Below are 17,953 nucleotides of genomic sequence, written 5' to 3'. Positions count from 1 at the left end.
GATGAATATTTTATCCAATCACAAAAATTTTCTGAAACCAATTTTCAGGGCTATATACTACCTAGGAGGTTATTCGTCAACCCGAGGAGATGATGACAAATCATTCTTATGAATTATGATTGTAAAGGAAAGCCACAAATTTCAGGAAACAAGATGCAAAACATATCCCTTTACTTAATGGTCAATCTTGCCATTCTCTCTGTTGGCTGTGCAAGGAATCATAAATTATTTATCAGCATTAATACGAGCTTTGCATTGGCTCATCATTTAGAGGTAGAAAATGTATTAGAACAAAATAAGATGGCAGCTGAGCTTTCTGAAGAAACAAGAGTGCTTGAAAGCAAGCATTAAGAGTTCATAAAAAAAGCTTGTCTGGGAGTGAGGTCTTGAGTTGTGGGACTGGCTGTGATATTTATTACATGTCAGTGAACTAGTTAACTTCCTATCTCATCTGAGATTTTCCCATCTTTAAAATCTAAAACATAAACCATAGTCCTGCCAACCACATAGGGCTGTTGAGAACATAAAGTCTCTGAATCATGAAGACACTTTGAAAGGTAATTAGCCCATTATAAGTGGAAATTATTATCAGGTAATTATTCAGTAGTAGAACGCCTGACCTTAGGGATTTCCATGTTTGCACTCAGTGTCCTAAGTGGACTTCCCAGGAGATGTTTGCATTCATATATTGTACATGAGCCTGAGTTCAGAGTGGAGAGCCAATGAAGACTAATGTTTCAGTTTGTATAATTAGAACCTGGGACATTCAGCCCCTTTCCTTGGCCCATGACAATAGTATGAAGGAGGCTGACCACTCATCTTGTGGGTCAGAATTGGGATGGATGCCCCAAAAATCTGTTTTTCCCTATGAAAGAAGCAAATGTAACCAATGGTTAGGTGGAACTCAAAGGATAAACGCTTGAGGAGATGGACACCCCACGCATTCTCCATGATGTGCTTATTTCACATTGTATGCCTGTATCAACATATTTAGTCTGCCCTATAAGCATATACACCTACCATGTATACACAAAATTAAAGATAAAAAAATTTTTTTAAATGAGTAGGTGGCTTCCTAAAGGTTTAATTCCCTAATCCGTATCCTGTAACAATAGCTAATGGACTGAGCTGTAGTTCCTCTGCCAGGAGTGGTAGTCTTGTTCCACTCTTCTTCTTCTTTCTTCTTTTTTTAAAGAAAGAGTTTTGCTCTTGTTGCCCAGGCTGGAGTGCAATGGCGTGATCTCAGCTCACCGCAACCTCCGCCTCCCGAGTTCAAGTGATTCTCCTGTCTCAGCCTCCTGAGTAGATGGGATTACAGGCATGTGCCACCATGCCCAGCTAATTTTGTATTTTTAGTAGAGTTGGGGTTTCTCCACGTTGCTCAGGCTGGTTTCGAACTCCCAACCTCAGGTAATCTGCCCGCCTCGGCCTCCCAAAGTGCTGGGATCACAGGCGTGAGCCATCGCACCTGGCCTTGTGCCACTCTTCTGATCTCACAATTTTAGAAAGTTCTTAGACAGTTTAAGAGGGAGGTTAATCTTGATGTCTAAGAACTTTTCCCAAGGCTTCTCTCAGACCTACTCATGATCCGTCCTAGGAGCCCCTGGTCCTGTGTGAGACTGGCAGTGACACCAGTCCTCAGGCCAGGCACTGAAGAGTGGTGCCACATGTATGGGCAGTGGGAGGAGGATTTCAGGTTGGTTACCCAGGTAACAAAGCAGTGTCCCACGTCTTCAGGCAGCTGCTCGTACTTCTCCAGCTCTTTGAGGAAGATGCTGCAAGAGGAGAAAAAGGCTGAATCAGACACCTCTGTGCAGCCGACCCCCCACGGTATTGCACCAAGGCCAGCACAACCATAACTTCTCAATTATTTACACACGGCTTCTCTGCTGTCTAAGTGATAGATGGTGAGGTACAGTTTTTAATGTTGGAACTAATTTCATTAAAATGTAGGTTAATTGATTAATTAGCGCTACTTAATATTCTTTCTCTCAGGGTAAAAACGTCTAGGGGTGAAAATAATAATGAAATATTGTATTTGTGTTGGACTTTTTATCAGCAAGTATGAATCTACTTTTTTACACAAGTAATCTGAGCACATCATAAATATTTTAAATAATACAGATATTTCAAAGAAACAAAATAAAATATCACATTATCCCACAGATAAAGTAGAAAAAATTCATCCTGCACTGGCCTCTTTCTGTTGGCCTCCATCTTCCACCAGGAGCCAATTTGTACTAAAAACTATGTGTTAAACAATGTTTTATAATACAAACACCATTAGGAAAGAAAATTTAATGGGTGAAAAGTCACAACATATTCCAAAGCTGAATTGAATTACAATTGAATTATCTGCCAATGTGGTTATCCATGCCATGGCTCCTTTCCATGTTAATAAATAATAAATAATTACACTGACTTCAAAATAATATATTAAAGCATTGGTTTGGTTTCAGAGGATATAAATTCTAATAAGCCAGCACTATTATTAGAATGGTATTTGCTTTTAAAAACACAGTATTTTTCAAATAAAAAATAATGATGAAGCTTTGGGCATATATACTGACAGAAGTGGAAATGCTACGATCTTTACAAGGAAAAATTTGACAGGATCGATTAAATAACGAATGTGTTTATTTTTTGACTCTGCAATTTTAATTCTGGAAATTTTCCTGTATATATATATAAGATGATGTATAGACATGAATATTAGTGATGACACTGTTTATACAAGCAAAAGATGGTCTGTAAAGAACAAGGCATTTAAACTATGGCACACCCACAGAACTAAGTACTATGTAGCTATGAAAAAAATACACAGCTCTCTATGTTTTCATATGGAAGAACTCTGGGAAAAGCTAAGTGGGAAAAGTTACAGAAGAATGTATAGAATATGCAACTTTTTATCTACATAGGGATGGCATATTCTTATTTCCAACCCAATAAATGAATAAAAGACATTACCACAGGGAAGCAGGTGAAGGAACAGAATAGAAGACAGTGGTAGGTGATACTTCTCAATGTTTACTTTTCTGTCTAATTTTGATTTTAAAATTGTGAGATCGCATTATCTTCCAAAATTGAATTATAAGATACAAAGTGGTTCTGCTTAACTCTACTACTTACCTGTAACATAGAGGGGAAAAAGGTTTTTGACTAACTCTTCCTAGCTTCTATTGTTCACATATTTTGGCAGTATGTTATAATTAATTACAAGTGGTTATAGATTTCACATAAGTGTTGCATGTGTTCCTCCTTCAGTGACATAGAATGACGTTTTGGAGCTTAAAAAATATATATGTGCAATTAAAAATGTTTGGCAGATCCTATTTGGAAAGCCAAAATGCTAATAATAGTTGATGTGGTAATAGATGACTTATTTGTCCATCTGTAACTTTTCTACAATAAATGAGCACTGCTTTAATAATAAGAAAAATAACCATTTAAAAAATGTGGGGGACTCCAGGCAGTACCCAGTTGGTGATCATCATCTTTGTCCTTATATAAGTGATTTTAGAGTATTCTGACCTGAATCATAGAGTAATTATAATGCAGTTTGGGCTTCAGCAATGCAAATATGTAGTGCTCAAGGTCAATAAAGTGTCATATTTGTTGCTACTTTTTAAAGAACTACAAGTGGCTGGGTGCAGTGGCTCATGCCTGTAATCCCAGCACTTTGGGAGGCCAAAGTGGGCGGATCATGAGGTCAGGAAATCGAGACCATCCTGGCCAACACGGTGAAACCCGTCTCTACTAAAAATACAAAAATTAGCTGGGCGTGGTGCCACGTGCCTGTGATCCCAACTACTTGGGAGGCTGAGGCAGGAGAATCACTTGAACCAGGGAGTCGGAAGTTGCAGTGAGCCAAGAATGTGCCACATTACTACAGCCTGAATGACAGAGTGAGACTCTGTCTCAAAAAAAAAAAAAAAAAAAAAAAAAAAAAACTACAAAAAAAAAAAAAAAAAAAAAAAAAAAAAAACCTACAAGTGACACATTTAAACTAGTATATACTTAATATGACCATTAAAATGCAAATTTTAAAAAGTGCTATGTAATGTTATAATTGAGGATCACACTTAAGACCCAAAGGGAAAAATATACTCTTTTTTTGTTGAGAAAAGAATCAATCTGGGTCATTATCATATATATACACACACAGGTACACATAAATTCATATATATACTTACATGTATTTAATTTAAAATTTAAAAAATTTAAATAATAGAGATGAGGTCTTGCCATGTTGCCCAGGCTGGTCTCAAACTCCTCAGCTCAAGCAATCCTCTTGCCTTGACCTCCCAAAGAGCTGAGATTACAGGCATGAACTGCCATCCCAAGCCTGGGCTCTTCTCCTTGAAGAGTAGTAAAATAAATGGTAAAACAGCCCAGATTAGGACATTCCACACAGGACATAAAATTGTTTTATTGTTTCAGAAGTTGCAAGGATACCCATGATGACTCATGGAGAGTCATTATTTATGACCCAAGAACAGTTGGCCTGGTCACTTTAATTTGAAGTAAACAATGATAATTATGTCTAAAGAATTGATCAGTGATAGAAAGACCATGCTAGCAATTTTATTTAAAATCTTACTAATTTAAATAGAGCAATACCCTGACTTTTGTGATAGCAGCTACCAAAAACCTATGGAAGATGCACAATTTGAAAATCCTCAGGAAACAAAAACACTATAACCAGAATTAAATGCACAGCTTATAATTTTCATGATGAATGTCTTTCTGTAAAATGAAGGTTTTAACAGCAGTTATCACTAGGTCACCTGTCTACCTACCCCCAGGTCTCACTATCTTCTCATCCCACAACTGAGCACAAGTTAAAGAACCAGAGTTCACACTTGGTCACAGTTGCGAAGGGGTCTTTCCTTCCAAAGCCTCATTCCCCTCATCTTTAAATAACAACTTTGCCGAGGCAGGTAGATCACCTGAGGTCAAGAGTTCGAGACCAGCCTGGCTAACATGATAAAACCCAGTCTCTACTAAAAATACAAAAAATCAGCTGGGCATGGTGGAGGTTGCCCATAATCCCAGCTACTCAGGAGGAGGCGGCGGTTGCAGTGAGCGGAGATCGTGCCACTGCGCTCCAGCCTGGGCATTAAGAGCTAAACTCCATCTCAAAAAAGATAAAAATGAAAATAAATAACAACTTTGTGGGAGTGCTTTTAAGGATTTAATAAATCCACAGGTAAAAATAACCCAACCCAATGCCTGGAAACACAGTAGACATCAAGTAAATAGTAGTTATTCACGATCAGTGTTTCTCAATCTTAATAAACTCACATTCTCTTTGATAAACACATATATCTGACACTCTTCCCCACTCCTGGAGACATATCTAGGGGGATCTCCCTACCAAGCCCTTGCTGAAAAATCTGCAGCAGGTTACTTTCTCCTAAACCATATCCTGGGAAAATCTTGATTGGTTATTATGCAAAAATTGGATTCCAAGGTCACCTATCACTTGTTTGGGAGATGTTGGGCTAAGCTGGTTTCTTTGCTGAAGAACTTCAAAAATTCTATAACATGATGAGTTACACTATAAACCACTGAAGTAAATCCAATATGCAGTTCTTCCCAAACTTCTCTGCGAGTACAACACTTTTGGGGCAAGTATCAGACTTTGTCTCAAGAAACACTCTTGGAAAACTCTAGTTAGTGGTCCCCACACCTGGTTGTATATTGCCCTCTGGGGTTACTATCTGAGTAAATGCATTGTTTAGAAAAACTTCCTGGGTAATTCCCACACATCCAGTCCATAGATCAGCTTTTAAAGGCAACTGTCCTGGATTCCAGCATGCTTCCAGATGGCAAATCCTACATCGGCTCTAAAGGATTTAATTTAGGAGGAGAAAGCTAAGAATTTAAAAAATAAAACCTATTCAGCTTGTATCAGGCATATCAATTGATAAGTCTGAATAAGATAATTATCACCATCTCAATGTAATTGTTGAAAGTAAGTGGCAATATTAAACTCTGTTTTGCTTCTTAATTTGAAACTTATGAAGATGACAGATTACATAAGTCTGATCAATATCATTCCACTTATCTCAAATAGACATGATGAATTTAAATTAAAGTGTAACAGCTCACAACTCTCTTCACAAATGATGGAACATTTCACCTTAGCTGTTCTTTAGCAACAATTTGGCTTTTACCACTCCAATAATTACATGTAATAAACTGTGAAAGAATGAGCAAAACAAGTCATTTGTTTGTGTGAATGTCTAGGGTTCTTTCAAAAAGGAACAAAACTTTTAAAGAAATGTCAAGATCGAAGCAATGTCATTACTCTATTAAATTATTACAATATAATATATCATGCAGTTACTTTATGAGGAAAATTCTTTCCTTTGGCTTTGTACAGAATCCCCGGAAATGAAACTGCTGGCATTCATTAACAGAAAGCTTACTGAGTTTTGTCATTAAGTATTATAGAAGCAGCACTATTCCAAAGGTACCACAGTGGTTTTGTTACTCTCTCTGAAGGTGAATTTGGTCTAGAGTCTCACTGCTTCTGGGGAAGTGTACCCTTCATTGAGGGGCTCACAATCTTGTCAGCAAACAGACTTTACATCAAGGGTGCCGTCTGCATCTAAATGGAAATATGTGTTTGATGACCTTGTGTGTCAGTGTGCACTTGCTTGCTGGAATGCCAGAGGTATAAGGGGAAGGGGCCTGTTGCGGCGATGGGAAAGAGAGGAACAATGTGGAGCATACATTTAAAAATTAAGTTGGAAATGAGGCGGGGAGAAAGGTGTGAGGTTCAGGTATTTGTAGGAAGCCCAGGACATTGCCTTCTTTTCAAAGCAAGGCTGGGTTACTGCTTTCATGCAAGTAGAGCTGGAGATTATATCTAAAGAATCCAATAATGACCAGGCAGATTCAGGGCCTAGAATATAAGAGGCTCTAGACTGTAGGGGCTAAGATAGCTGGTTAGCATATTGGAGCAGATATCAAACTAATGGGGAGTCATGTACACCCAGGGAAAGGTACTGGATTTTTCATGTAACAGTTCCAGCACAGTTTGATCACCCAGGCTGTCATGAGAAGCATCTGGCTCTGTCTCTTCATTTCACACTTGACACTTTAGCCCAGGTTAGGGATAAAGAGGAACGGTCTGCAGGGCTGGACTCCCATTCGGCACATCACACTCTCAGCCTCCAACCACAAGCAGCAAAATTTACCTTGCTGCATGGCTACCTGTTGAATATGTCTTTGCCAATATTTTCTCACTTTGTCTAATTTGTGTAACCAGATGAATAAAGTTATTTGCACAGAAATATACCAAGTTTAATGTTAAAATAAAATACAAAAGTTTTATCTTATACTTAATGTTACTCATCTCCATTAAGGTGCTGTTTAGCAAGCAGGCATGAATGCTAAGAAATTAGTGTGTAAAACTAAAATTAACATGACTTTGATACATCCAAACAAAATGTTTAGACTTTGTCTTGCTTTGGGTATTCTCCAATGTCTATAATCAGCCCCAATGTTGACAGCTTACTGAAAACACAAACAAAAACACAGTAACAAGACCACAGCTACATTTGCATAGGGCTCCTCTGATGAGTTCTGCAAGTTACCTCTTCAAATGTGGGTTTGGGGAACCAAAGAAAAATCACAACAGGTCTTCCCATTCCTCTTTCCTTAAGATTTGACTATTAAGAAAATGACAGCTGGATTCTTCAGCTGTGTCACTAATTGGTTTGGACAGATGACAAACCTTTTTAAGTTTCAGTTTCTATAGGGCAAGGGAGAACTATATTATCTTTAAAGATTTCTTTCAGGGTTTTATATATGATAATTCTATGATTTTCTATAAGTGAGAAACCACTAATATCAAAGGCATTTGGAGTGGGGGAAGAAGCTTAGAAAGCATAGAACATGCACATTTTAAGCAAGGGTGTGTGTGTTGGGAAGGGGTAGGAGGGGCAAAGAGGGAGGAAAAAGCAGTAGTCTGGCAGGGTGGCCTTTCCCCCAGGGCCTGAGCTGCACATCCCTTCTCTCACCAACTGGTGGTGCCAGCGCCTCACCATGTGGCCATGGATCAAATGGGTGGCAACCAGAATTTTAAAAAAGAGGAGGAGGAAGAAACAGAACCTAATACAGAATATCACAGTGCATCACACAAAATGCAGGTGTTGTTTTTCAAAATTTAACTTCCCTGTTATATATAGTATATATGCATGTATATAACAGGGCATAATGTACAGTCTTCTTTGATTCATGATAAAAATGGTTTGAAAAACACCACCTTGCTCTTTCTCCTGCAACAAGATGGTAACTCTGGGAAGGTCTAGGTCTTTAACCATCTCTTTCCCTCCCCTTCTCCTAGTGCCTCTTTTCCCAGATGGATCTACCTACCTCCCTACCTCCCTGCCTACCTATCCTACCTACCTATCTGCCTTCTCCCCACTACTGCCTCCCTCTTGCTCTCCTACTTTCCTCCTCCTTTATCTCTTCCTTTCTCCTTATGATCTGCCTACTTCACTGTTTTCTCACTTATCCCCTATCCACATAGCTCTCTCTCCTCCTTTTGTCTCTCCCCACATTTCCAACTTGCACTATCTCTGCCCATCACCTCTCCTTTCTCCTCCCTCAATCTTACAGACATGGTTTGATAAGACACAACCTACCTGGGAGTGTGACAGTGGGACCTCTCTCTGCTTCCCATGACCCAGGATGGAGCCCCACTCCCAAACTTCCTATTGCCTCTCTCCAGCTCCCTGCTAGACTTCACCACTTTTCTCCCTTTCAGGGCCTTTGTTCAAACTTTATTCCATCATCAAGGAAGCCGTCTTTGCCTGTAAAAATCCCCCCTCTTATTTAAATTCTATCTCAAAAGCCCCCTTCTCCAGGAAGCCTTTCCTACTCTCCAACTGAGGCTATTTTCTTTGAGCTCCATTTGTACCCACCTCTACTCTTATCACAGACAGGTATGTCCTTCTCAGAACCCAGAGGGCAGAGGCTGGGTTTGATCACAGGGTACCAGCTTCATCTCCAACCTAGTACATCTTTGGCCCAAAGGAGGAACTCTGGGAAGATGACCCAAATGTGGCTGTGGTTCAGTCTCTCACTGGAGTGTCCCTCCCTAAATTTCCCAGCCTTGATTTTACCCCTGCTGCTCACCCCTCACAGCTCCTGGCTAGCCTTGGCCTGGCCAGTGCTCCCAGCTCAGCCTCACGCAGCTCTGGTCCTGTTCCTTTAGCCTTAGGCAGAGAACACCTGGCTGGGAGGGCAGTGGCTAGTAGCCAAGGCCAAATCTAATAGCTTCTAGCCAAGCCTGGAGGGAGGGAGTATGCAGGAGGGGCTTCCAACCTTGGTGGTTGGTCCCCAACTTGAATTGCTAGACCTTGCTGAACACTGATTCATTCCAGGTAATTGTTGTAGGGTTGTGGCACAAAAATGACATAGCTCTGGGAGAAATGGGTAGAAATATTCATCAAATTTTGAGATCCACAAAGAAGCTAGTTAACTATGAATTAAACCAGCCAGATGTGGCAGCCACCATTGGTGGTCTAGGGAGTGAGAGAAGGGGAGAGAATATTGAAGTGGGAGACCAAGTCCTGGAATCCAACACCTGACCTTTAAGGAAAGGGGAGAAGCACACACTGGGCAAGTCATAGGTTCCTCTGGGTTTGTCTCTTTATCTGTAACCAATACTGTCTGGGGATCTACTTATGGAATATATTCTCTCATCTGAGTAAGTCTAAGTCTTGTGTAGATAAGTAAATTTCATGATCTATATAGTTACTTCTGTAGGAAAGAGATGTAGTACCAAATGGGGAGAGTAAAGGGCAAACAAAGTATCATTCCACTTCGATTTGTGTTAAAGCCAATGTTTGCAGGTATTAAATTATACACACTAAACTGTTTTTTAAAGAAGCTTTGGTGCTTGGGAATCTCCCCATTCAATACCTATAAAGACAAAGGTCCTTAAGACAGACAGATCAGCATGCATGCGCACACACACATAAACACACACACAGAGCAAGACAAAGAACTAATTCTGGTTGCAATTTTTCAAAGTGACACCATTTAGACAGATCAATACTACCTAGCTAAGACACGTATTCACCACATAACCCTTGGTCTAGGTGCTAATTTTCTAGGGACTTAGCTAATTAAGTTAGCAAGGTAGTGTCATTCTCAATCCCTTCTCTCTCAATCTCTCAATCACTCAATACTCCTCCCTCCTGCTCTCCCTCCCATAGGCTGTCTCTGGATTACAGGCACATAACCTGAGCTATTCACTAGAAATGAGAGGAGCATGTTTCTGCTAGACAGTGCTTAATTGCAACTTTGGAATCATACAAGCAATTGGGGTTAAAAAATACCCTTTGATTTTTTTCTTTCATGTTGAGAAGTGACCATTTCTGAGAAGTATTTCTGAAGAATAAATAAGTATTAGGACAACTGTATGGTCCACCAGTAAGAAGCTTCCAAGAAACTGCATCATGTAGAAATTAAATGATTTTGCTCTTCCAGACGGTTCTTACAGTGATGGGGGGAAAAATCATACCTAATGGTCTTCTCTGTTTTAGGGCTTTTACAAACAGAAGACTAAATTATGACTTGAATGGTGTTAGCTGTAAGTCTTCAAATTGTAATTTTAATTTTAGTTTATTCATCCATGCATTCACCTATCAAACAAACATTTACTCAATGTTTACTTTTGTGCCAGGCACCTGATTATGCAGTGAAAGATGTTCTCCCCTCTAAACTGTCCCTTAGAGTTTACAATTCCTGCATTTTCTAAGATGGCTAACTGCCATTTTATCTCTTATTTATTAGAGATTTTAGAGGTGTTATATTTTCTTCATTAATCAAAATTTGCATGACACAAGCAGAAAGCATACATTACGAGTGTAGTAAAGCCTCAGTCCACAGATCCTGTAGGAAATTAATATGAAGCTTGATTTTCTTAGATGTTCCCTTAAATTGTGGATAATTTAAACCATTAATTTATTTTTGGTCAATAGCTTTCTAAATGCACTAGAGTTCTTTTCCTTTAGTGCAGAACATATTAATGACTCAAGGCTACCATTAATATTAAATATTTTGCTATGCTGTAACACAGTGGCTGTATTAGGCCCTATCATGGAATATAGAATGATTTGTATCAATAATGAGTAGCCCTTGACCACTGTGATGTTTTTTGGTTCTACTGCCTATTGTTTTTGCAGTTTATCTGTCTTCTTTCCTGTCAGGTCTTTCTTTATGTTGCTGGTATCCCACTACTCGCTCAAGTTCTTGAATCTTATTTGCTGTTTCTAAATTGCTGTGGGCCTCCAAACTATATAATCAAGAGGTAAAGTAGTTGTTAGGGAGGATAGAAAGATGCTTCTATGAAAACGTAAGAACTTAATTTTTGTGATATCTCTTCTGGTTGTTGAGAGGCTACTTGTTATTTTCTTCCTGTTTCTTCATAATGTTCTAAATGTGCTGGGTAGCAGTGTTCTTGATAGTCTGGATTTATTCCATAGAGCATTCTCTATGGTTTAATTTGATTTTTTAAAAGGATTTCTTAGAACTATATGTTGTAACTGGTAGGCAGATTTTAAGCTATTAAAAAAACTACAAAACTATTTACCATGGCTTACCAGTGATATCATGACAACAAAATAAGGCATGATTATGTTAGCTATTTTGTTACAAGAGGTCAATTTTGAAACATATATTCATTCCCCTTATAGAATGATTGGCGAGTATATAGCTCCCAGGAAGTGTATGCTGTGATCTCTAGGCTTCCATATTTAGTCAGTTTGCTAAGAATATGGGGAAAGTGAGACTTGTTGACTAAATCCAAGAGACCAGAAGGCAGAAAAGTAAAGTAACATGACTTACCATTTGCCAGTCCTATGTCTTCTCAGATATCCTGAGGGAGATGGGATGATACTGAGCTGGGCTCAGGTGACGGAATTTGGGATCAATGGTCAAATAGTTTTATTGGGATCTTATCAATGATAAGCATGAGGACATGATATTTCTATGTCAGGAAATTTCCAGATAAACCAAATGAACGGTATTAAAATTTATGATTAAAAAACAAAAGACTGGGAACTTTTATCACATAGTCCAGAAAATCAAAAGGTTATTTTTACCCCTCAAGTTTATTGCTTTAATAATCTGACAAAGTTTGCATGTCATGGGAGCTACATATATTATGTTCTCTTTAAACTGATGCCATCTGTTGACATACCAGGAATTAATAACCAGGAGTTGATAAGAGGGGAATGACTCTCCACCCTTTATCTGGACCTATTACAGCCCAGGATCCCTTTACACCCAATTTTTGCTTGCCTCTTGGTCATTCTTAGCACAGGGCTATTCTACAGCTGAGATACCAAATATGGCAGCCACTTGTTACTTGTAGTCTATTTACATCTAAATCTATTAAAATTAAATAAAATGGAAAATTCCATTCCTTAGTAGCACTAGCCACATTTCAAGTGTTCATTAGCCACACATATCTAGTGCTGCTATACTGGACGCTGCAGATGTAGAACATGTCCATCATTGCAGAAGACCCCATGGGACGGTGCTGTTCTGGAGTCTTGCCTCTGGGTGGCTGCTACACCTGTACACATGGTCCTTCTATCTCCAACAAGCCTGCGCAACTCAGTAAATGCCTCAGCTAGCTTGACTTAGCACTCCTCTGCAGCAGTGTCCTAAGACAGCGCTAAGAGTTCATGCCAATGTTCTTCTTTGTGTCTTGAGATTCTTTCTATTCGTATTATGTATTTTCATTGGTTAGTTATGTAACTAATCATGCCAATTTTTTGCTGATCCTCTGTTAACCACGGAACATATTGTTTTGCATGGTGTGGGAAAGACTCTTAAATCAAGCTAGAAACAATGACTTGTGAAGTTTTAGGGCTCTATGATTCTACTTATTCCAACAAAACAGAGTGTCGGTTGATGTTCTTCCCTCTAAGCTGTCAAGAAATTTGAAATGAGTATGGAGGAAATATTTAGGTTGAAAGAAAACTTCGATGGAATTCAAAATCCCAAGACCACAAAGTGGAATTGATTAGCCTCAGATGAATTCTAATGTCAGGATTTCCCACAAGATTTAATGCGGAGAAGCTACTTTTATTTCTTCAAAGCCAGGTATTCATTCTCAATGAGTACATGAGGATGCTGAGGAGAGATGGGGAGGATCACTGCTGAATACGTGACTTCACTCTCCATTAGGACTTTTGGACAATTACAGAGAAAGGGGAGTGAGTAGGAAAGAGGTCTGACAGCAATTGCCTTAGAACACTCACCAGATAAGATTCACCTATCACCTTTGATCCACTTGTTGGGAACCCCATTGTCTGGTATTTACGGCCCTAAGTGTGCACCTCTGAGACCCTCCACAAACCTACTTGTTATGGAAATCGTAGATCTCTTGGATGTTGCCAAAGATGATATGCTCTTTATTGAGGATCCCAGGGGGGATCTCCTCCACACCACTGGTCATTTCCCACAGGTAGGTCTGTAAGACAGTAACAGTTTCATCACTGGCAAGTCTGGCATGCCATATAAAATACAAACAAAATAAACAGGTGTTCAAACTTGTGGGGCAAGACTCAAACTGTAAATGCATGTAGAGTTGAAAAAGTGACATGTTAAGTAAACATAAGAGAAAGAAAAAATCTGAATATTTCATTATCCTGAACTTTAGCAAGAACACAAACTCCACAGTCTCTTGTTATTTATTAAATGTGTGTAGATTCCAGTATGTGTGTATGGTGGGGGAGACAGGATGCACATTTTCCTGCACAATTTAAATTCATTGACTGTGTCATGGTTTCATTTTGAGTTAAGTGCCTTATATACTTCTTTTTCCTGGGTCTAGCTCCAGTCTGATAAAAGTTTAAACTTTCTTTTCAAAAGTACTTTAAACTCCCATGCAATTATTATTGACTTCAGGAGAAAGATTTCCTCTGGCTGGCTTTTTAATTCATTACTCTCTGGGAGAAGACCAAGAGCACCAAGTTCCAGTTGAGGACTTGATGCTGGCAAGGATGTCATTTTTCCAGTACAGCTGTGAATGGATTACTGGAAGACTCACCTCTAAGCACTCATGTAAATCCCTTACATAAGCCTTCTCTGTCTGGAGTAGTTCAGCCATAATAAATCTAGAAGGAAACAAATGGGTTTTTAGTTGGTTATAGATATAATGTCTCTCTTCCTTAAAACTTCACTTCCCCACCCCAGCATGTATGACATTCTAAAACATCCTATTTTTCTACTTCATCAACACGTCTTTTCCTTTCTTCAAAATTCCTTCCTTCTCCTACAAGTATCTTCCTATGAGTCACTCTTACCATGACCATTGGCTCTGCATCCCTTTAGCAGGTTTGTGCTCAGCTATGTCCATATTTTCTCTCCCTTTTCCACCCCAGTCCTGCTATTAATACTTGTGATTCTATGGTGATATTCATGTGAGTACAGGCATGCAGGACTGTTCATATTCTGTCTCACCAACTAGATAGCTTGAATCTCAGCTTTCCACATTTTTATTACAGCTCCCAGAATGATGATTTCTGTTCAGTAGAGTTTGTAGATGTATATCAAAACAGTTCTTAGTACCATAATAAACCAGGTTTCAAAGCCAAGAAAAGATGTCCAACACACCGAGATCAGGGGTTAGCAATTTTTCTATAAAGAGCCAGATATCTCTGTGGGCAATTCAGTCTCTGTCACAACCACTCAACTTTGCTGTTGTCATGTGAAAGGAGCCATAGATAATGTGTTAAAAAAAAAAAAAGTGTGGCTGTGTTCCAATAAAACCATATATGGACACTAAAATTTGAATTTTATCTAATTTTCACACGTTATAGAATATTCTTCTTTTGATAATTTTCCCAATTACTTAAAAATATAAAAGAGAATTTTTAGTTTATAGGCTATATAAAATAGCTGGTGTGTCAAATTTGGTCTATATTTGCTAACCTCTGACCTAAATTATCCTTTTAGCTATTTCAATACTATTTTCAATGGGACTAGTTTACAGCATAAACGGATGTGTAGAAAGCAAAACATGCAACCATAAGCACAGTATAAATTAATAATAAGTGACTGCTTTTCACTCCCTGATAAAGAGAAGTGTGTGCTATGCAGCTTTAAAGAGAGGGTTCTTCCTCCTTGGGCCTCTAAAGAACACAATGTGCTTAGACAATTGTTAAACTTATGGTGCATGGCCTCACTGTGGTGTATTCTACTTCATTTTCACAAATCTTTATTAGAAATGGTGCTTGTCAGCTGGCATATGATATGTAATTTAGCACAAACTATTTATTTATACATATGTCTTACATTTTCTATATCAGTTTTTCATGCAGTTCATAATGAGCATCCCTATTTCCAGGTGTTCTACCACATGAACATTTTGAGAAATACTGTCCCCAAAGTGTCCCCTGTTAGAAATTTCATAAGAAATATTAAATGAGCAGCATCTTTTCCTGGACTTTTATCTTGGTGGGATTTTTTCCTTAAAGCAAATATACATTTTTCTATCAGTTGCCTTTCTATTAAAATTGAAGCACTGATTCATCATTCTAAGTGAAGTAACTCAGGAACGGAAAACCAAACAGTGTATGTCCTCACTCATAAGTGGGAGTTAAGCTACGAGGACACAAAGGCATAAGAATGATACAATGGTCTTTGGGGACTCAGGGGAAGGGCAGAAGAGGTGTGAGGGATAAAAGACTACACTCTGGGTGCCGTGTACACTGCTCAGGTGATGGGTGCACCAAAATTTCAGAAATCAGCACTGAAGAACTTATTCATGTAACCAAACACCACCTGTTCCCAAAAACCTATTGAAATTGTAAAAAATAAAGTGCTAACTCAAAAATTCCTTTTTATAGAAGTTAATTAGCCACTATTTTTTCTATTCTTTGAACTGAACTCTATTGGTAGAATAAAAAGTGTATAAGCTTTGGAGTCACACAGATAGGAACTGAATCACAATCAGAAGTAGGACTTGCCTCTCTGGTTCTCAGACTCCTTACTTATAAAATAGCTGATCACACAGAACTTCTACAAGTATGAAACAAGATCACATAAGCAACATGCCTAGTGCATGGTAGGTGCTCAGGAAACATTTCATGATTAAATGAGCTGTAGATTGCAATGAAACTAGGACAGAAGGGAGATCAGAAGGAACATAAACTGATAGGCTTGCCTTTGATTGTACTGCCTTAGGTTTTCTGGAATTGTTCTTTTGCTTCCATCTGCTTCCTGCAGTTTTACCTGTCTTTCTGAACAATTTAGCGCTGCTATTCCACCCCATTTTGTTTTATTTTCCATCCATCCTTTAATTTCTTCTGGCTATTAGGTGTCAAGAAGGAACCAAGGAGGGAGATCTGGTCAGGTGTAGTCCCCTCATTCCCCTCCCAGGTATGTACTGAATTATGACCCCCCTGAAATTCATATGCTGAAGCACTAACCTCTAATACTTCAGATTTTAGTTTTATTTGGAAACAGTATCACTGTAGTACCAGAGTAGAGTTGCCCCTGAATCTAAAGATTGATGTTATTATAAAAGGGGGAATTTTTGATATAGGCATATATTCTGGGATTATGCCACATGAGCATGGAAACAGCCATCTACAAGCTAAGGAGAGAGGCCTAAAACAGATTGTCCCTTGTCCCCTCACTGCCCTCAGAAGGAATCAACACTGCTGACACCTTGATTTAGGCTTCTAGCCCCCAGAACTGTAAGACAACACATTTCTGCTCTTTCAACAACCCAATTTGAGGTACTTGGTTACAGCAGCCCTGACAAATGAATACACTCCCCATATGAACAAGCTCTGACTTCACAGAGCAGCTTTAGTTCCTTCAGCTCCAAGGAACCTGTGGTCCTACTTCATCCTGATCAAAGAAACTACACAGAGGTTTTTAATCTTACAACATACTATTTTTTTTTTCTAGTAGTTCCCAAACAGAGTTTCAAAACATTCTTCAGAAAACTCTGGGTACGTGTGACTCTGTAACGGCAACATAAAGGAAGCAGAGTGTCAAGAAATGGTTTATAAGATTGGCACGGTTCATTGTTTCCTCTTTCCAATGCCCTATAACTTTTGATTAGAGTGAAATATTGGTAGACAATTCCCTACCAAACAACCAAAGAAGAAAAATGTGTTTTGCCTACCTGGAGTCAGGACTTTTCTGAGAGTGGAGCTGAGATACTTAGAGAGCAGAGCAGGAATCTAATGATAAGTTGGTTCCAGCTCGCTAAATGAATTCTGGCCCCTATTCATTCTTATTCTGAGAAAACAGAGTTCAATTTATGAAAACCTCAGGCAACTTCAGATTCTTCCAAAATGTTTGAATCACAGCATCCTCTACTCTCTTCTTGCCCATTTCCTCTGCCTCATCTCCTCATGTGCTAGAGCTGCTGACCTAGGAGTAAACTTAGGTGGCAGCTTTACATTCTAACATCTACAATTCACTCAATGGACCAATTCCCAAGTATCTATTTCTTCCTTTTGAAATCTGAATACCTAGTCCAAGTGAGGGGAGGGCCCATCTGGCATTGGAATGCCTCCTAAAGCATGCCTTATTTTCTTCTGGCCCAATGGTATATACCCTCAACTTCAAGTAAAGAAATTGATGTTACAGTCCTTATTTATTGTGTGATTTTAGATAATGTCTTGCCCTTTCCTCAAGGTTTCAATTTCTATATCCAATTATATTCTGTAAGATTTTCTTTTTTTTTTTTTCTATTTTGAGATGGAGTCTTGCTCTGTCGCCTAGGCTGGAGTGCAGTGGCGTAATTTTGGCTCACTGCAACCTCACCTCCTGGGTTCAAGGGATTCTCATGCCTCAGCCTCCCAAGTAGCTGGAATTACAGATGTACACCACCACACCCAGCTAAGTTTCACATTTTTTTAGTACAGACAGGTTTTTTTTTGTTTGTTTTTTTTTT

General features: G+C 38.9%; 1 protein-coding gene across 1 annotated transcript in view; it reads right to left on the bottom strand.

Moving 5' to 3' along the window:
* Positions 1-17,953, bottom strand: part of KALRN (kalirin RhoGEF kinase) — a 635,807-nt gene that overhangs the window by 250,177 nt on the left and 367,677 nt on the right. Inside the window, exons 24-26 of the mRNA XM_037734035.1 lie at positions 14,087-14,153; positions 13,398-13,507; positions 1,706-1,775 (exon numbers count right to left, since the gene is read on the bottom strand). Of these exons, the coding sequence (XP_037589963.1) occupies positions 1,706-1,775; positions 13,398-13,507; positions 14,087-14,153 (247 nt within the window). The remainder of the gene's footprint in view (positions 1-1,705; positions 1,776-13,397; positions 13,508-14,086; positions 14,154-17,953) is intronic.

Source organism: Cebus imitator, unplaced genomic scaffold (genome assembly GCF_001604975.1).
Source record: "Cebus imitator isolate Cc_AM_T3 unplaced genomic scaffold, Cebus_imitator-1.0 Scaffold568, whole genome shotgun sequence".
Lineage (NCBI taxonomy): Eukaryota > Metazoa > Chordata > Mammalia > Primates > Cebidae > Cebus > Cebus imitator.
This window is presented reverse-complemented; position numbering and strand designations above follow the sequence as displayed.